Source organism: Schistocerca serialis, chromosome 1, assembly GCF_023864345.2.
Source record: "Schistocerca serialis cubense isolate TAMUIC-IGC-003099 chromosome 1, iqSchSeri2.2, whole genome shotgun sequence".
NCBI classification, from domain to species: Eukaryota; Metazoa; Arthropoda; class Insecta; order Orthoptera; family Acrididae; genus Schistocerca; species Schistocerca serialis.
Window position 1 is genome coordinate 357,673,447 of NC_064638.1, and position 18,656 is coordinate 357,692,102.

The 18,656-nt window shown below is 37.7% G+C and overlaps 1 protein-coding gene across 1 annotated transcript in view; it reads left to right on the forward strand.

Moving 5' to 3' along the window:
• LOC126470228 (oxysterol-binding protein-related protein 1-like) overlaps positions 1-18,656 on the forward strand; it is a 404,325-nt gene that overhangs the window by 301,822 nt on the left and 83,847 nt on the right. Inside the window, exon 14 of the mRNA XM_050097923.1 lies at positions 17,507-17,717. Within this exon, the coding sequence (XP_049953880.1) occupies positions 17,507-17,717 (211 nt within the window). The remainder of the gene's footprint in view (positions 1-17,506; positions 17,718-18,656) is intronic.

The window sequence follows — 18,656 nt, forward strand, 5'->3', positions numbered from 1 at the left end:
ATTCTCTGGTTTTCCGCCAAAAGGAACTCACTGATAGCGATGGATGTGTTAAAGCTCTCTGCTTGGTCGCACCTCCATTACAGACGCTATTTTGAAAACTACTTATAGCGTTGCCACCTATCGGAGCTTCAGGAAACTAGAGGGGCCGAAGTGGGAATATTCCGCTATGTCCCACAACAGATTCCTCAGTCTTTCAACCAAAATTGGCCGAGAAAAAAAGTGTTGCATTACTTATTGAACGTGACTTGTAAATGCAATATAATGCTCTTAACAAAGAGAAAGAACTCGATAGCATCCAATTAAAATGTTAGTGGCGAATATAGAGGGCACGTCACATCATTAAAATGTTTTGGGATACTACTGAGAAGCGATATAAAATTGGGCAATGCATAGAGAAGGCGAATGGTGGAGATAGGTTGGAAGGAGTCTGGGAAATTGTTGTGAATCTGTTAAGCAATTCGCATACAAGGAGCTAATGTGACTAACTCTGGAACAATTCTCCAGCCTCTGGAATCTTCAACCGTGGGGGATGACAGCAGATATCGAACTAATTTAGAGGCATGCCGCTAGGATCATGAGAGATCAGTACTCTCCATACGGAAGTCTGAGTTTGCCCGGGGATCTTCATTAGGAATTGTTGGAAGAAAAGCGATCTTGTTTTTGCAAAAATCCTGTTGCATACACTTAGGAAACCCATATTAAAGGAACCTATGTGACATTTCTGCTGCCACCCTGATATATCTGGCACAGGCTTCATGAGATCCAGGGATATTAGATAGTGCACAAGACATACTGACATGTATTTTTGTTTTTGCAATATGTGATTGGGACATGAGAGAAGATTGTTAATATTGTTATGAAGTACCTTCAGCTCTGCACTATGTAGTGCCTTACAGAGTATGTATATGAATTTAAATATAAATATATACAGGAACTGACACTCTCTGTACACATTTAAGTCAATGCTTTCATAATTAAAGGAATCAATGTATCTGAATAGCATCAAGGCATGATGGCATTGGAGGGGGGGAGACAATATTTGTGAAATGATGGAGTAACAGAGCTTGTTCATATTGATCTGTATCAAAAGTGGATCATGAGTGCAGCACTGCAGGAAAACTGCTTATAAGCAGGAATTCCACCAGAATCATAAATATCAAAAGAGTTCATTGAACTTTGTATCACATGGGACTCTGAAGAAAATGTATGGTATCTGCACCAATGTAAACAATACTGTACTAATTGAATGATTTAACATTGCTCAACATAATCAAAGCTGGGCTACTGTTGATTGGTAGCAAGTGATCTTCTCCAACAATCCACATTTTCTGCATCAGAGGAGGGATGGACATCGATGTGTCAGAGAGCAAACATTTGGAATGGAAAGTTAGCAGACTTTTGAGAAACACATGCCTTTTTGTCTTTAGTAATTCTATTATGATGTTCTTTAGTAACTTAATCCACAAGGAAGGTGCTTTTGACCAATATGCCCATGAATGGTACCTGGAATACAGGACTTTCCAGAAAGATAACACTGCAAGTGTCTGTAAATTTGCATAAGAACTTAATCAAAACTTCATAGAACTCCTTTCCTCCCAAAATTTACCATATCCCAATTTGGTACATACAGACATGTCTTATTTGTTGTATCCATCCTTCACCACTCAAATGTCAACAGCAAGGCAGGCAGCTTGATCCCAGACACTCTGCAGACTCACCAGGAGCCAACTGACACACTTTCAGATTGGCTTACTTCCGTGTCTGTTGTAATTGACTCTGCATACTAACAAGGAAACAAGGAAGCTTGATGTTAAATGTCCTGTCTACAAAGATATCAGTACAGACAGAGTCTAAGGTTGGACTGAACAACACTGAAGAAGGAAATCAATTGTCTCCTGTTTCAATAAACCATCATGGATGATATTTGCATTAATCGATTCAGGGAGACCTTGGGAGACCAAAACCTGTATGGCTTGATGAATCTTGAATCCTGCTCTTTTGTAAAGTGTCAAAAGGACTTTCATCACTGCGCCACATTATATAGTTTGAGTATTGCAGATAATGTTTGCCTACATTGAAGACTTATAATCTATACTCAGTCTGGATGACCATTGATTCACTCTCTTCATACAGTTAATGCCTCTCAGCTAACCCTGTTTTAAAAGTCAGAAATGAATGTAATAGATATAATGTATCTTGTTCGAATAAGCGTTTCAACCTAGCATCAATAAGTATTTTTCATTTATTGATGGTACATCAAATTACTAATCATTATATGATACACCATATCTGCCATAATTATTGCTTAATCTGATGATAACATTAGCAGAAATGTGCTAAATTGTGCAAAATCAGCCAACAAATTGTGATCTAGATTTGAACATCAATTTATCAAATGCTAACATGATTGCTGATCCCTGTAAGGATTTTTAATCCTACAATGTTACAGAGAAAATGAGAATTACAAAGAATGCAGAGAACTTATGATGAATAATGGTACATATAAGCGGCAATCAAATGAAAATGAGACAGATGGACAAATAAGTAAACTGTTTATTATTTCAAAAGTAATCATCATAACTGTTAATAAAATTTATCCCATTGTGAGATATGATGGTCAGTACATTCATGGAAAAATGTTTTCGGTTGTCTTAAGAACCATGATTGTACCCAGATGGGGATCTCTTTGTCTGAAGCAAATCAACAACCATGAATGTGTTTCTTCAAGGCTCCAAATATACGGAACATGTGTGGAGAGACTGGCACTGTATGAAGGGTGTCCATGTGGACACTTAGCAAAATTGAAGTGTGTCAAGTCCAAATGCCCAGGAACATTGACGGATGGCATCAGTGTGTTGCATGATAATGCCTGCCCTCATGTTGCCAAGGTTGTTTCTATTGTGCTGCAGAAGTTTCATTGGGAAGCCCTTACGCATCCTCCATACAGTCTCCTGGGTACAATCATGGTTTGGTAGGAGACCGTAAACAATTTTCTATGAAGGCAATGAGTGCCTTGAGGATGGGGCGTGAGTTGTGCTTGGGTAGCTCAGTTGGTAGAGCACTTGCCCATGAAAGGCAAAGATCCTGAGTTCGAGTCTCGGTCCGGCACACAGTTTTAATCTGCCAAGAAGTTTCATATCAGCACACACTCCACTGCAGAGTGAAAATTTCATTCTGGAAATATCCTCCTGGTGGTGGCTAACCCATGTCTCTGCAATATCCTTTCTTCCAGCCCATGAAGGGCAGAGTTCCCAAGTTCGAGTCTCAGTCCGGCACACAGTTTTAATCTGCCAAGAAGTTTCATATCAGTGAACGCTTCGCTGCAGAGTGAAAATTTCATTTTGTAATGAGTGCCTTGTCACACAGTGAAATAGATGTATTAAAAATTATAGTGATTACTTTTGAAACAGTAAACGGTTCACTAACTTTCTTTTTTTTCATATCTCTCATTTTCACTTGACTGTCCCTTATACACTCATTGAAAGAATCTTTCCAATCCATAATTTCTTGTAGCAGGAATTGAACCAGGTAATCAAGCCATCAATAGGGGAAAATTACCACTGAGATCACCCTAATTAGCTGTTCTCTTCATTAAAGCATTTGTATGGCATATGCAAGCAATGTGTAATTTCAGTAAGTTCCCAGTGATAAAGATAAAAATGTAGACACCAAAAGTATTATAAAATTTAGACATGTCCTTTCATGCAGCTATCTCAGTTGTGAGACAGAATTCAAGCTACTCTCTCTCTCTCTCTCTCTCTCTCTCTCTCTCTCTCTCTCTCTCTCTCTCTCTCTCTCTCTCACACACACACACACACACACACACACACACAGTGTGTGGATTGGAGGGTGGGGGGGTTAGTTTGTAACTGTGTCCCATATCCCAAAAATATGACTTGCCCTCACCCCCACTTCTGAAGCCTGGTTTACATCTGAGTGTGCAAGTGAACAAGCATCAACAACTGATAATTCTCTCTGATGTGAACTGAGACCTTTGATACTCTACAATACCGTAGGAAAATTTCAGTGAGAACTTCATTGATGAACATGAGTGAGCTGTGTAAATGACAGCTGTGTGAATTAAGGGCACTGTTGCCACATGAAGCATGTTAGCTATTGGACATCTGTGCAATAGTAGTCATTTCTTAATTATTCTTATTGGACAAAATGATACTGTTACAACACCATGTGTTTTCTGGCCAGAGGCTGAGGGAAAAAGTTATTTTTATGGGCAGAAGATAGGACCATTGGGGTAAAGAACCCACGTACCTCTCCCATCTAATTCTGAAACAGTCTGTTTTTTTGCCCTGGTCAGTTTTTATGCTCCATCTATGCCTGCACCATTGACAGAGCGACCCATCTCACCACCCCATCAGTACGGCTCTGATCATGGCTCTGACTGTACAGTGTGATGATTATTAGCTCCAAAAACTATAATGTAGTGTTTGTATGCTATGCTCATTATCTTATTTTCTCTTCCATTCCCTCTGGTGAAAAGGCCCAAGTGAATGGCAATCAATATGTTCTGCGTGCTTCAAAGATTCATCGAAGTAATGCTGGTTTGCTTGTATTAACTTTCATTCACTCCACTATAAACCAGTCTAAATCCCCTATAGATACCTACAGTTTTAATAAAAGTCACAGTGAAGTATATAAAATGTTTTAATGTAATAGTAATAATTTCTTTATATCAGTGCTTAGTACATTGCTATAACATAACTTCTAAGAAACTGCAATTCAGAATAACATAATATTTAAAATCCATTCGTCCTAATATTTGAAATGGACATGTGTTGTCATGCAATTAATTTAAGAACTGTAATACTGACAAACTCTAGCAACTTTGATAACATCATTATTTGCACAATATAAAATCAAAGTGTGCACTCACCATTATCAGTATTTTTCTAAACACTATGACTGTAAACACAGATCTACAGACTGGCTCTATGAGCATGTAAATGGGGGACTGTTGCCACAATACCAAAATTTTGTAGGTGATACAAAAAATTTATTACATTCCAGAGATCTGACAATTATCCAATCAGTATATGAATAAAAACTCTGTATTCCAAATTCCAAGAGGGGTGGTTGGGTGGGGGTTGGTGGAGAGGGGGGGAGGGGCAAGTGTGGATACCTATGGTTGTGGTCACACTTTCTTGTTTTCTCTGGGAATTAGACACTTCACATGGATTTGGTAGAATTTGAAGTGAAAGTGTAGATGAGTTAAAGGTGAAGCTGCCATCAACCTAAAGGTTGGCTTGACCATCACAGTGCTTTACTAGGCATGATCCTATGGGAGGTGATATGCCTTTGCCATCCTGTGATGTTTAAATTGGCTTATCCAGCCAGTTATAGGGGGACCTACAGTTTAACATGGACACTGAACTATGGTGAAACTCATCCTTTTTGAACATACATAAATGGTTGCCAGGGATGACATAGAAGATAAGTGGCAGTAAAAGTCCCAGGACAAACTAAGCATAGAACAACAAACCTTTGGGATTGTAATCTTGCACTTACCCATGAACTTCCGAACCACATATCAATAAATATAATCAAAAATAACATACTGCTAGGATAACTAATATATCCTAGATTCATGTTTTAAACAGCTCGCAACTCACTTCAGTCCAGTACATTTTAAAGAATATTCTGAGATATCAAATAGTCATATATCATGTTTCCCCAGCCCCTTTTCAAGATCGAGCTAACATCATCAACCTTCCCTTGCCCCAAACTATACTTGCAAACTTCCTTCTCTTGAATATACAGGCAAATTGAAGGAGGGAAGATTAGAGTTTAATGTTCTGTTGATGAAATGGATGCTACAGACAGAGCACAAGTTCTGATGGAAACTTTCAAGGCAACCATACGAGTGTTTGCCTTAAATGAAATCACAGAAGCTCTATATCTGGGTCTCTGGGTGGTCATTTGAATCACCATTCTCTATTGTCTTAGCACTTTGCCACCTTACCTCAGTGTTTAAGTTGATATCTCAGTTAGGATGACAGATCCTGGATGTCTGTAGAAGGCTGGCCAGTAGCTAACCTTTGAACAGTTATCTTATTCTTGTCCTGTTTCTTACTTTTGAGTCTCCTGTAAGATTATCAGCATTCAGTTGGCACAATACATGGCTAAATAAATGTTAAAGTGACTGATGTCTTCTGATAGTTGTAAGTAGATATTTGTTCTTCCCAAACTGTGGTCTGATTTTTGTATCGCATCACATGTCCTGATTCAGCTATACTTTAAAGCAGTAAATTTATCAGGATAAGAGAATAGTTTACGGCCCCTAACATGATATGAGACAAACCAGTTGTGCTCACACTAACTGTTAGGTGATAACTACTTTTGTTTCACTGTGCAATTTATATCGTTCACCTGAGATGTCAATTACATTCCCTGGGGCTGATCTAGTTGTGACAGAGGTATAACTGTCTATTTTGAATATTGAGTGAGGAGTCATTCTACAGCTCTTTTATTGTATGGACATGTTACTCAAAATAGGGAAATGCATAGGATGAAGAATGAGTTGATCCAGTACCTGCAGAGAATTATGGATCTCTAGCTGATTCAACTTTGGACAGTCATTCTTAAAAATATTTTATTGACTGACATTATTAATTAAGAGAATGGAATTCTTGAAAGTGTATACTATCTGAATTCATAACATTCAAGTATAAATTGATACAGTTTGTTTCAAAAGCCTCATTACTAACTGAATCAGTCATAATTCTTAAACTACATGACATATACAACTGTGTTTCTGAATGCAGTGTACTATACCTTTTAGAGTTTTACTTATATTCAATAAACTTCATTGCAAACTCATCCTAATGTCCCTAGAACAGTGACATGATACTCTAGTTCTCTAATGGACGATTTATTAGTCATGAAAATGGCCATGCAGTTTGGCTGCAATAGCTTTTCTGTCTGTTAGTCAGAAGTGCAATTTTAGATGTTTAGGAGGTTGTCTGAAGTTGACAGGGAGTAATGCAGGAAGGTTATCAAGGAAAAGGATCTCATTACAGGACTTGATATAAGGAGTTATTGCTCAGCAAAAAAATCTTGGTAGTGTTGCGCACTGAGGAGGATGTTGTTGTCTGTTTTGGAAGTGGGAAATGAATTGGTTAGAATAATAGTGAAGAAGACTTCCTGGGAGATCTGTTTGCAGATAAGATAAATAGAGTAGTAGTGGGAGAGGAGAACCTGAAAATGGTGACTGATGATGATTGAGCTGAAACAATTCCCATAGATATCTAGACTGAAGGAAAAAGAGCATTTCACTTGGATAGGGTGGCAGTATTTGAAATGGAGATGTTACTGCTTTTTGGGTGGTATTACTTTGTTTGATGTTTGGATTTAAGTGTCAGACAGATGTCAACATGCTGGAAGGTGACTTGGGATTTAGATAAATTTAAAGTGGATTACAGTGTGGAAAAATAACTTAGCTGTTGGAGTAAGTCCATACAAAAATATGTCACTATTGTGTATTACAATTTCTCAGATTCATTGTAGGAGTCTTAAAAAGTAACCTGTTTTCTAATTTCCTGGTTACAAATGCATTCCTTCTGTTAAATTACAAACTTGTACTTAATTCCTGATATTGAGTGGGCATTGTTAGCCTTTGTGAAGACAAACTTTTGCCATTCACTGCGAGGCATTATTAGCACTTCCATTCCTTTGCATAGAAAGGTGTATGCTAGGATGCTAGGATTGATACATGTTCTCTTCTATTTTTTTTCATGAGGCTGCCTCTGAATGACAGTTGGTGACACTCACTTAGCATAGCATTCAACATTTTCAGCAGAAAACCATGAACAAAAACTTCAAAGATAAATTGTGTTATGAAAGGAAACACACTAGTCCAACATCCTTGTAAATGTGATCCACAGATGAATAGAACAATGATCACCACCACAGCCACCACCACCACCACCACCACCACCATTACTAGCACTACTACTACTACATGTCATATAGTTTAATATTTATAAAGGGATGCATTTACAATGCATCTAGCCTGAGTTCACATAATAACACAATCTGACAAACAATACCATTAGCAGATGGAGGCAGTTATCTTCACTTTTTTGTATTTTTATAATTTCAGATCTTTTTTAATGGTATACACTCTATTAAAATTTCTCTGATTGATTATATGACTTGTAAAAGTCGTATGTTTTGTAATTCCTGAAGCACTGATTCTTCCATTTTTTTAAATTGTAAACTCAAATTTGAGTCTCGTGAGTCATTTCACAATTCAAAAAGTGCAACTAACAGAGTGTGACTCTACACATTAAGATTGATTATGCAAGGTTACCATTTTCCTTTCTTCTTCTGCTATATGTGATAAAATCTTATACGCTGTGTTGTGCTACAAATGGTGTTGCCATCTCTGACTGTAGCTTCCAGTCACCAGTCTAGCTTCGTAAACTCACACTCTCTCTCTGCGTTGCTGTAGTTTTTTTTCTATTTTATTTTCATAAAAGTGCATGCACACACCACCTGTTCACCCCACTTCCTTGCAGGCACATTTTTGTATCATTGTGCACATGACTTAGGAATTTGCAGAAAATTGTGAAATGTGTTGCAGTACAGAAATATCTAATTCTGCATCTTTCATAACAGAGTTGAAACCATGAGGCAGTCTGGATGGTTGCTGCAATGAGGTGGTATTGCATTCCCCATCGTGTTTGATAGTATTCAAAGGCTGGGAAGCCTTATAGTGATTATAAACAATTTGGTTCAGAAAAGTGTAGCTCGAATGAGGCAGGAAGAAAGTGATAGAATTATAACAGTGACTGGTGTGGTTGATTCAGTGGCAATATGGCTTCAGAGGAGAGCAGTGCAGAAAGGAAGAAGCGTTACAGGTATGTAATATTTTATTTCAAAAAATTGATGTTTTAATAATGTTTTTTTTATTGCTCATATTTGCAACAAACTTCTTTTTCCCCATTGTTTTACCTTCCACTCCAGGACTTACAGGTTAGTAAAAGATTTTAAAAAATCCATTTATTTTTAAGAACCTGATACTCAGGTTCAGTACTGTATGGACTATGGGATTTGTGGAGCTAGTGACACCCGAAGACTCTCATTGTATACTGACTTTTGTTATTAAACCTTATTTTAAGTTATTCCCATGTTTTTGAACTACTGATTAAACCTTCCAAGATAACTTTTGAAGGATGCAGAGATAAAAGTTGATTTCTTAGAAATCCTACCCTAGTAACTTCTTCATATTCATGATAAATATTTTACATTGGCACAAGTTTCTAAACTCTGTGGAATGTAAAGTTGGTATTTACATAATTTTTTTTAGGATTAGAGACGAGACTTATAACTGCTGAAAGGAAATTATTGAAAGATGTATTGCTTGTGCAAATTTCAATTCATGTATCGTTATATCTCGTATCCTAGTATACTCAGTTATGAATCATCTGCATTCAATCTGTAGTTTGGATGGTAATAATTCTTAGTCTTTGTTTAACCAGTGGTTACCAATCACAGAAAATAGTTACAGATTTCAGAAAATATGAACAACATTTCATGGCAGCCAGATACCAGAACAAGGCATACAAAAATAAATAAATATTTTAGGTTTCTTGTGCAGTAAGGACTACTGTAGGTAGCTGTATAAGTGAATTAAATAATTCTTATCCAGCAGAAGAAATTTTCAGTGAAATTATCAGGTGATTGGCTATATCCTTTGTTGTCCACACAGTCAAGTCCAAGAAATCAGCTGGTGATGATGAGATATCAAATCAGGTAATAAAGCAAGTAAGTGAGCAAATACTCTCACCACTGCTGGACATAGCAAACAGCTCTTTCAGAGAAGGAATTTTTCCAGAATAACATAAGATAAGCAGGGTGGCAACAGTGTGCAAGAAAGGGGATAAGGATGACCCCAACAACTAAAGGCCTGTTTAACTGATATTACATTTCTCAAAACTGCTGGAAAGGCTTATGTACAATAGATTAGTTGATTATCTGGACAAATACAACATTCTCATTCCATCACAGCACGGTTTCAGAAAGAGAGATCTGTGAGGTGTGTTTGAATATTTTATTTGGTAAAAACATTCCGTGTAAGGCAAGCGTCTAGCTTAGAGTCCTGACCACATACAATTTTAATCTTTTATAAAGGTTTATTACAATGCTCCAATATCCTCAGAATGCCACATTTTTTTCAGTAAAGGTGTCCTGAAAATGTTGGAGCATTAGAAGACCAAAAGACATATAGGAGGTGGAATCCAAAATTTTCGAGACTGGCGCTGCTATCTGGAAAGTAGGAGTATTAGATCTTTGCACTGCTAGGTGGCGAGAGCTGCATATCTGATGAGTTAATGTGCAGAGTGGCATTCAGCTGGGAGGATGTGTTGCGTGTCCACAGTGATTTCTGCAGTACTCTGTGTTTGGTGTGTGGCGATTTTACGATGGATCCGCGAACAGAACAGCGGGCCTTCGTCAGACTGCAGCTGATGATCCAACCTTCTTGTCACGGGTTATCACCGGCGACAAGAGCTGGATTTACGATTATGACCCAGAGTGAAAGCAACAATCGTCCCAGTGGAAGAGCCCGGGCTCTCCGAGACCCAAAGAAGTGAGACAGGTGAAGAGCAAAGTCAAGAGCATGATCATCATTTTCTTTGATACCAAGGGAATTGTGCACAAAGAATTCATCCCACCCATCCATACAGTGAATTCTGTGTAATACTGTGACATTTTGCGACGGCTCCGTGAAAATGTTTGGGCACGACGGCCCGAACTTTGTTGTCAAGGGAACTGCCTGCTGCATCACGACAACGCACCCTGTCACATGTCCTTGCTCACCTGGACCTTTTTAGCAAAAAACAACACAGCGGTTGTACCCCACCCACCATACTCGCCAGATTTGGCATCTTGCGACTTCACGCTCTTCCCTAAACTGAAACTCAAGTTGAAAGGCCATCGGTCCGACACTCTAGAGAGGATTCAAGAAGCATTGCTGGCGGCGATAAACACCCTCAAAGAACAGGACTTCCAGAAAACATTTGATCATTGGCAGAGGCACTGGGACTGATGTGTAAGGTAAGTTTTTCAACAGTGGCAGCACCAGTCCCGAAAATTTTGGATAGCACCTTGTATGCTGTTTTTGGCATCAGAAGTAGCTTATAAATGTGCTTCATTGTAAAGGAAAAGAAGCTGTTCTTTTACTGATTTTTTAATGTTGGGAAATTGTGTAATTTTGGGAAAATGAGCTAACTTTTTCAGCAGGAAATCAGAAATGTAGATTGTGAGAATTTACTTAAGAATATGACTTTACAGTAGACCTTATTGAACAACAAGTTCAGCATCTTAGAAAATAGGGATTCTACTGATCAAGATACTGGCAGAAGTAAAGCTGTGAGTACCGGGTGTGAGTCGTGCATCGGTAGCTCAGATGGTAGAGCACTTGCCCGTGAAAGGCAAAGGTCCTGAGTTCGAGTCTCGGTCGGGCACACAGTTTTAATCTGCCAGGAAGTTTCATATCAGCGCCCACTCCGCTGCAGAGTGAAAATCTCATTCTGGAAACATCCCCCAGGCTGTGGCTAAGCCATGTCTCCGCAATATCCTTTCTTTCAGGAGTGCTAGTTCTGCAGGGTTCGCAGGAGAGCTTCTGTAAAGTTTGGAAGGTAGGAGACGAGATACTGGCAGAAGCAAAGCTGTGAGTACCGGGCGTGAGTCGTGCTTCGGTAGCTCAGATGGTAGAGCACTTGCCCGCGAAAGGCAAAGGTCCCGAGTTCGAGTCTCGGTCGGGCACACAGTTTTAATCTGCCAGGAAGTTTCATATCGGCGCACACTCTGCTGCAGAGTGAAAATCTCATTCTGTTAAACAAAACTATTTGGAACTGCCTTTAAGGGGACGTGTGATAGTAGAGTGATAATTTGGTAAGAGAAATGGTTTAAAAAAATAAGAGTGTGAAGAAAACAAAGCAAAATTATTATGTTAGACATCAGACTTCATCTGTGAAGGTGACAGATGGCACAGTACCTACAAACCTATAAAAAGTGTACTGAGGAGTCCCCACATCAATGCTACTCCTTCCACTACACTTCATCAAAATAGTGAGAAATTAAAAATAGAAAGGGGTTTGGGCAAAGAGATTCCAAATTATTTTTTTATTACTTCAAGATTTTCCTGCTCATGCAATGGAAACTTAATACAATAAATAACCAAGCTATAATTTGCACTTCCCAATTCCATGCTTGATGCTGGTGACGTACTTAACACACCTGGCCCTCCTGAAATGTGAGCTTTTTCTCTATGTTCAATTTCTTTAAGTCATGGGTCTCAATCTTTCTAAAATTTACCTAGTTGGAATAGGCGTTGCAACTTCACACTTAAGTGTGAATTTTGTGGAGGTTCTGCAGTGCAATGAATGGTCCTGGGCTCATACAGCTCTGCGAATACAGTGATGTGCAGGCTGCTGCTGCTGACTGCAATGAAATCTCATATGAGTACAGTGCCTGTTGCTACAATTGGGAGATGAAGATGTACTAGACACAACTTCTACATGAATAAGAGAGGGAAAGATAGGCTGACTGCGGTTCTAGCAGAAAATGTACAGGGAGCCACTCTCACATAAAGTAAGATCCCTATGGTTACTGGTGTCAGGGGGATATCTTTTATTAAGTTAGAGTCAGGTTTCAGGCAACCTGTTGCGAAATAAGTTAAAATAATGGAAGAGCAGCACAAAATGTATGACAATGCACAGAAAAGTAAGATTATCTTATTTCTTCAGAATGTTACGGGATTGAGTAATACACTAGAAGAGCTTCTTGCCTGTGTGGAAAATTTAGAAAACCCAGAAAAGATAAGACATCCTTTGCCTATCTGAACACCCCCCCCCCCCGAAAAAAAAGCTGGAATAATTTTTAAAAAAACTATATGTATTCAAATAGTTTACAAAACAACCTTATCACCTTCACAATACTCTCTCTTATATCTAATACATTTGCCTCACTGGTGCTTCCCTGTTCAAAACATTTTTTGTTGTCATCTTTAGAAATAGCTGACAGCTCCTCCCTCATTTTTTCCTTGACTTCTTCAGTGTTGTCAAATAGGTGTTTTTTCATGCCACTTTTCATTTGTGGAAATAAGAAAAAGCCGCATGGAGGCAGGTCGGGCAAGTAAGATGCGTGGACAGCAGAACTGTGCCATTTGTAGCCAAGAACGGTCTAACAGAGATTTCCGTGTGTGCAGGTGTATTGTCGTGGTGGAAGGACCAGTCTCCTATCTTTCTTGATGAACACTTTTGTGAACTCTTCTTAAAACTTCCAAATAAAAAGTTTGATTGATGGTCTGACCTAGGGGAACAAACTGGCATCAAAAAAGCAAATCGACATTGTTTTGATGTTCGATTTGACTTGACAACATTTTTTAGGTGTCTTCCATTAGCTTGACTGTTGCATTGTTTCTGGGTTGTAACCATAGCACTATGACTCATCACCAGTAATGACCTTTGACAGAAAATGTGGATCAATTTCAAGCTGCTGTTTCAAAGCACAGCATGTTTCAACTTAACGTTCCTTTTGGTTGTCAGTCAGAACCCGAGGAACAAGTTTGGCAGCAACTCTTTTCATTCCCAAATCTTCCATCAAAATTCACTGAACTGAGCTCCAAGATAACCCACTAATCTCTGACAGTTAATCAAGTATCTATCGAATATTTTCAATATTTTCGTCAATTCGGGCAGTTGGTGGATGTCCCGAATGAAGTTTGTCATCAATTGACATGCTGCCATTTTTAAATTAAGCAAACCACTCATGTGCTAGAGTTTTTCCCATAGTGTCATCTTGGTAAGCTGATTTCAACATTAAAGCAGTTTCAGCAGCATTTTTACCGTGTAGGTAACCAAATTTCACATCTGCACATTGTTCACTTAAACTTGCCCTCATAAAGAATGAAACAAGAACAAAACAGTGCTAGCAAAAACAATCACTGCAGATGAACACAACGAGCCAGGTCAACAACACAGGCGGCAGCACAGAACTGGCAATGAGTTGCGCTATACACACCCAGTGGTAAAAGTGCATACCACTCAAGCTCCACCCATGGCAGTGTTATTCCGATTTTTTTTTATTTTTTATTTTTTATTTTTTTTGTACCCCCTCATAATGTCAGGGTTAAAGAAATTAAATGTAAAAAATTGCATATAGAAGTAATACAGGAAAAGGAGGTGTTTTTACATTGTATTAAGACAGAACACAAGTTCAGAAACATTGAATAAAGTAGATTTCATAGAGATCAGCACACAGAAGAGTGTGCTTGTGAATTAATACTGAAAAAGAGTTGAGATTTGATTGTAATTGGAGAAAAATGATCAGAAAACCTTATTTGGAGCTACAATGTGATCTTAGTTTACTTCCCAACATGCGTGGATATGGGCAGTAGCACTGTGATAATGTTTTCTTTGATGAAGTTCAAAGCAAGAAAATATTCATGTTAGACAGTGTGGTAGAATAAAATGAGGTAGTACCTCAGGAAGTGCTTACGGTTTAAAGTCGCTTCAATGGAAATCTGTTAGAATAATAAATGACTCCTGCACAAGAATGTTTATGAATAGTTTACGAGAGATGGCCTAGGATGAAATTATAAACGAACTAAATGCTGACATAAAATTTAATTTGTTCCATGGTAAATTCATACCATTGTTTGAAAATAGCTTTCCTCATAAATGGATCAGAAAGAGCATTATACACCAATGTAAAAACCAATGGATCACTAGAGAGATTAAAGTATCATGCGAAAGGAAAAGGGAAATATATCTGTTGTCAAGAACTACTTAAGATTCTGCAGTAGCCACACACTGCAAAAACTACTCAAAATTACTAAGAAAAGTTATTAAAATCAAAGAACTTCCACATTATGTCAGAAATCAATAATTCTGACAACAGACTAAAATCTGTATTTAATGTAGTGAAAAGAGATACAGAACAACAAGCTACAGAACTGAGTAGTGTTACTGTTGATTGAAATGGAAGGGCTATAAATGACCAGTCACAAACAGCAGGTATATTTAATAATAATTTCTGAAATATAGTAAAACTATAGGGACAAGCAGTTCAAGAGAACAATCAAAGAATTAGTTGAAAAAGCAACCCATGTGAAATTCAGTCATCTGGATGTCTTCCCACTTCTCATTCTGAAATTGGAAAAAAAATCTTTCAAAAATAAGAGCCCTACTGGATTTGGTGGTGTTTTGGACAGAATACTGAAGGCATGTTCCCATATAATAAGTGCTTCTTTTCTGAAATACGTAATACATCACTAACTCAGGGTATTTTTCTAGAGAGATTAAAATATACTCTCACTAAACCTCTCTATAAGAAAGATAATTGGAGAGATGTAAATAATTACCAACCTGTTTCAGTACTAAAATCATTTATGAAAGCTTTTGACATGATGATGATGATGCTGCATTTGAGAATAATATCCCATTGAAGCAACATCAAAATTATTAGGTGTCCATATTGATGAGAATTTAAACTGGAAAAAATGCATTTTGGAACTGCTAAAACAACTTAGTTCAACCTCATTTAGACTTTGGTTCATTGCAAATCTTTAGGAGGGACAAATTGGTAAGTTAACGTGTCTTGTGTACCTTCATTCAAAAATTTCACATGGAATAATGTTACACGAAAATTCATTTTCCAGAAGGAAAGTCTTATTAGCTCAAAAATGTGCTGTAAGAGTAATACATGGTGCCCACCCACACCCATCTTGCAGACATTTGTTTAAGCTGTTAGGCAGTTTGACTACTACTTCACAGTATATTCATTATGCCACAAAGGTTATTGCAAATAACACGCTGTCATTCAAAAGGACAGTGATGCATGCAGTTACAATAAAAAAGGCATACTTTAGTCTGCCTTAAGGTTGTCCTTAGCACAAGAGGTGGTGCACAGTGCTACCACCAAAATTTGATCGCTTATCCAAAGTATGGCAACATTAAATTTGAAAACAAGCTGAAAAGGTTTCTCCTTGACAACTCCTTCTATTCTGTAGAACAATGATTTTTGTAATTACTACTGTAGTTTTGTAATTACTACTGTAGTTTGATATCTAAATTGCTATTTTTTAAGTACCGTGAGTGACTTTTATTTTGCTGCCTATTAAACATTTTTGCTTTATGTTAGTAGCAGCAATAATACCAATCTTATTTCTTACAAATTCTACACTATTGTTGTGACATTCTCATGCTGCTGACTTTGTCCTCATTTCATTATACTGTTAGATAACTAGTGCTGTTGTGGCTTTGAGATTTGGTAAGCTTCTTGAAGACAAGAAGTAATACTGCAAAAAAGACAAGGTTTAGCACTTCTACTACTGTGACATGTCTCGGGAACAAAATGTTAGTAAAATTACTTGATCTGAATCATACAATTTTTACCATCAGTGGTACATATGACAACTGTTGTTAATCAATTGAAACTCTTACTAGGTGCCTCTACTACATGCCGATTCAAGTATGCTGAAAAACTGTCATCTGCACAGAAGGATTAGTTAGGTCAGAGTGCTTGCTTTTGTAAATGATGTCCCAATGTTTGGCATTTTTGTAGTTGTGGATGTGACAGAATAATATGCTAACATCACACTTAAAAAAGAAAAACATTTTAGATAATGAGAAATTGTGTTATAGGTATGACCCCAAAACCAGTCAGTAATCAAGCCAGTGGAAAACTGCTTCATCATCAAGACTAAATAAACCAAAACAAGTGAGAACCAAGATAAAAACAATGTATATTTCTTTTACGTAAAGAACATAGGCTACCATGACTTTCTCTCACAAACATCATAGTCAACCTGTCTTCAAATGCTAAATTCCTTGTGTAAGGAGAAAGTTGTCTGCATTGTGTTAATCAAAGAATAGGTTCTCCCACCACGACAGTGCTCCCAGCCGTATAGTGCTGAGTGTTGGATAGTTTTTTTTTCCCCAATTACAAGATAACAGTGCTTCCTGCAACTGTTTACCTTACTGGATCTGTCCACTTGTGGCTATTCCTATTCTTAAGAATGAAACAGACATAAAGTGGAAGTGGCTTCAGGACTTAGAAGAAGTGAAATAGATTTTTTTTTTTTTAAATACGCGAAAGATGTTTACAGAAACTAACAAACGATGGTCAGTTGACACATTCAGAACTGTATTTGGTAGGCGGCATTTAGCAGTTGAACCCATCACAAAATTCCTTCTGCCTGGAGGAATTCAATTCTTACATTTATATTTTTATATTTTACATTCTCATTACACCTGATAAAATTTCTGCTAGATCATGTGTGATACGTGTTTGTGCCACAGGCATCTACTTTATGCACAGTGCAGAATAAGTTAATTATTTCACTGAATGATATGGAAAGGAAGTGTGTCTCCATAACATATGACCATTTTGAGATACACATTATACAACTATGTCTGTCAATACTTTATTTTTCAGCAATTCATTGTCCACCATTTAACACATATGTTTGTTTTATTTACAGACAATGTTTGCCTGTCCCAATGTTCAGTCGAAATGATTTTTCATTGTGGTCTGTGCTGAAGAACTGCATTGGAAAAGAACTAAGCAAGATAACAATGCCAGTGATTTTTAACGAGCCTCTCAGCTTTTTGCAGCGGATGGTTGAGTATATGGAATATGCTCACCTCCTACAACGGGCATCTGAGGCAACTGATCCAGTTTCTCGTATGCAGGTAAGAGTCGCCAAAAAACCATGTAATACATAAAACACACACACACACACACACACACACACACACACACACACGCACACAAAAAACACACACACACACACACACACACACACACACACACACACACACATGAGATGTTCCCATATTCTTAGATCAAAAAAATATATTTTACATTGGATTACTTTAAAAAAAGTATTTTTTTCAGCAGGTGTTATGTGTACTCAGTACCTTGAACAGAGATCTATGCATCTCCATGTCCTCCTTGACATCTTGTGGATCATCTCAGGATTTATCCTTTGGAAGGCCTCCTCAACACTTTTGCACAATTCTTCATTAGTCTTGTTTCAACATTGATCCACAAAGGACTTGATTAGTCCCCGTAATGAATTAGCTGGCTTGCTAATGTACAGGCCTCATGATGTCCATTTCAATAGAGCTGAAGATGTTGTTGAATCATACCCATTTCTGTGATCTCAAAATTGTTTATTAAGGAATTTACCTGCTTGTATAGCAAAGTTTGCCATAAATTAGTCTACATCTATGTATTTACTCTGCCATCCACACTTATGTGCTTGGCAGTTGGTTCATTGAACAAGTTTCAGACCATTTCTCTGTCCTTCCACTCTCAAACAGTATGTAGGACAAACAAGCACCTAAATCTTTTCATGTGAGCTTTGATTTCACTTATTTTGTTATGAGGTCATTTCTCGCCATGTAGGTGTAAATCAAATAAATATGTTCACACATAGAGAAGAAAGATTGTGGCTGAAATTTCATATAAAGGTCTGGTCACAATGAGAAACACTTTTGTTTTAATGATTACCACTCCAACTCACGTATCTTATCCATGACACTCTGTCCCCTATATTGCAATAATATAAAATGAACTGCCAGTCTATGAACTTCTTTGATGGCTTCCATCAATCATATTTGGTAACG